This window comes from Microtus ochrogaster, linkage group LG2, assembly GCF_000317375.1.
Source record: "Microtus ochrogaster isolate Prairie Vole_2 linkage group LG2, MicOch1.0, whole genome shotgun sequence".
Classification (NCBI taxonomy): Eukaryota; Metazoa; Chordata; class Mammalia; order Rodentia; family Cricetidae; genus Microtus; species Microtus ochrogaster.
The window spans coordinates 12,384,232-12,386,151 of record NC_022028.1 but is presented as its reverse complement, the minus strand read 5'-3'; the positions used below and the strand labels follow the sequence as shown (position 1 = coordinate 12,386,151).

At 41.2% G+C, this 1,920-nt stretch overlaps 1 protein-coding gene across 1 annotated transcript in view; it reads left to right on the top strand.

Annotated features, from left to right (window-relative positions):
• The window catches only part of Col19a1 (collagen type XIX alpha 1 chain), a 319,373-nt gene that overhangs the window by 140,864 nt on the left and 176,589 nt on the right, over positions 1–1,920 (top strand). The window contains exon 13 of the mRNA XM_026785603.1: positions 1,721–1,756. Within this exon, the coding sequence (XP_026641404.1) occupies positions 1,721–1,756 (36 nt within the window). The remainder of the gene's footprint in view (positions 1–1,720; positions 1,757–1,920) is intronic.

The window sequence follows — 1,920 nt, the reverse complement described above, 5'->3', positions numbered from 1 at the left end:
GGCCACAAACATCTTAAGATTAATGGAAGGCTGTTATATGAAAATCCTCTAAGCCAGGAAAGCCTTTTGGTTGCTTCAGTGTGAGAGACTGTGTGTGTGCTGCCATAGCTGACATTAACACACGTGTGAAACCTCCTGTTTCTCACCTTTGCTCAACAGCATGAGGTGTCCCAACACCACATTAGCAAAGGTGTCCTATGTCAGGAAACGCAGCCAACAACCCCAAGCTGTCACCTTAATGATCAGGCAGGAGGCTTTGGAGGGAAGGAAGCTAACGTCATGCCTCAGCCTTAGATAGATTAAATGCTCCATTTCTTGTGTACCACTTTATAAAAGGATTTTGGCAGTGGCCTCTCAGTGAGAGCTAACAAATATTAAAGGTAAGGGTTGTGTTGAGTAAGGTAAGTTAGCAACCCTGATTTCATGGGAGTTGTGCATTCTGCATTTTATTGTCCATGGTCAACAGACGCAGATTTCCTTGTCTATCTTACATATTTCTCTTTGAATTAGAGATGATCTCACAGAGCAATTTTTAGAGGCTGATTTTAGTTCCTTAACAACTGTTATTTTAGTGAAGTGGTTGCGAAAATAATGAATATACAATGCTATGTCTTAAAACTAGAGATAATTGTGTTTAATGAGAAGAAGCGAAAATCCTAGATATAATTGGCATGACAGACCCATGGCACACTCTACAGGAACATGGACTTCATAATGTTCTAGGCAACAAAAATCACAGGAAAAAACACCCAGGCCCAATGACCGCATTCTCCTAAATGAGTAGAGCCCCTGAGACAGCAAAACACTGCAGTAACACATCATGAGCTAGTGGACACTTTTTCAAAACCTTTGTTTTTTAAACCGGGTCTCACTATGTAGCCCTGGCTGGCCTGGAATTTGCTATGTCAATTAGCCTAGCCTTAAAAATCATATATATCCTCCTGCCTCTGCCTTTCTAGAGATGGGAATTAAAGTGTACACCTCTCTCACTACAGACAGCATTTTCAAAGACTTTTTAATAGCCAACACACATGTCTGGATTCATGTAGGTCAACAAAGCTATCCTAGCCCTGGAAAACACTCAGATGGAGGAAAAGCCTCTGAATGCCCCAGACACGAGTGATGCCTACTAAGCAGAACCTAGGAGAGGTGGTGGGAACTGTTCCTTGCAGCTGGAAGGCACGGAGTGGCGGGGGGGGGGATCCACTTATTATTTCTGCTGATGCTCATGCTAACTTTGTCAGAAAAATTATCTGTCGCTATGACGCTTCCCAGCTGCTCTGTTGGCAAGTAACCGTATTTGGAAAGATAATTTTTTTTCTAATTTTGGATTCATAGTCAAAAGAATAGAAAACTAGATTATTTTAGTTTTTCAAAACACGTTTTGCTACCGCAGAAAGCACAAGGGCACACAAGGCGATTTTTATATCATAAACCCTAAGGGGAACATGATAAAGCTCTCATTATGTAGAAAATTTTATCAAGAAAAATTCTATTTTTATGTCTTCTCAGATTATGAATTTTTGTGGTAGGGAAATGGGGGCGTCTGGGAGGAACTAAGTGTGGGGAGAAGATGATCAAAATATATCATATGAAATTCTTAAAGAATAAGTAAAGACATAGAAAAGATTTATCTGTATGTATTGCTTCTTTCCAGAAACTGAAATAATGTATAGAAAGGGGCTGATGGTAATTGCAACTTTTCTCTCACCTGTTTTAGGGTGATATGGGACCTCCAGGGCCACCAGCCTCAACTGTAAGTAATCTGTTTTTTTTTTTTTATTTTTTTTGGTTTTTCGAGACAGGGTTTCTCTGCGGCTTTGGAGCCTGTCCTGGCACTAGCTCTTCTAGACCAGGCTGGTCTCGAACTCACAGAGATCCGCCTGCCTCTGCCTCCCGAGGGCTGGGATTAAAGGCGTG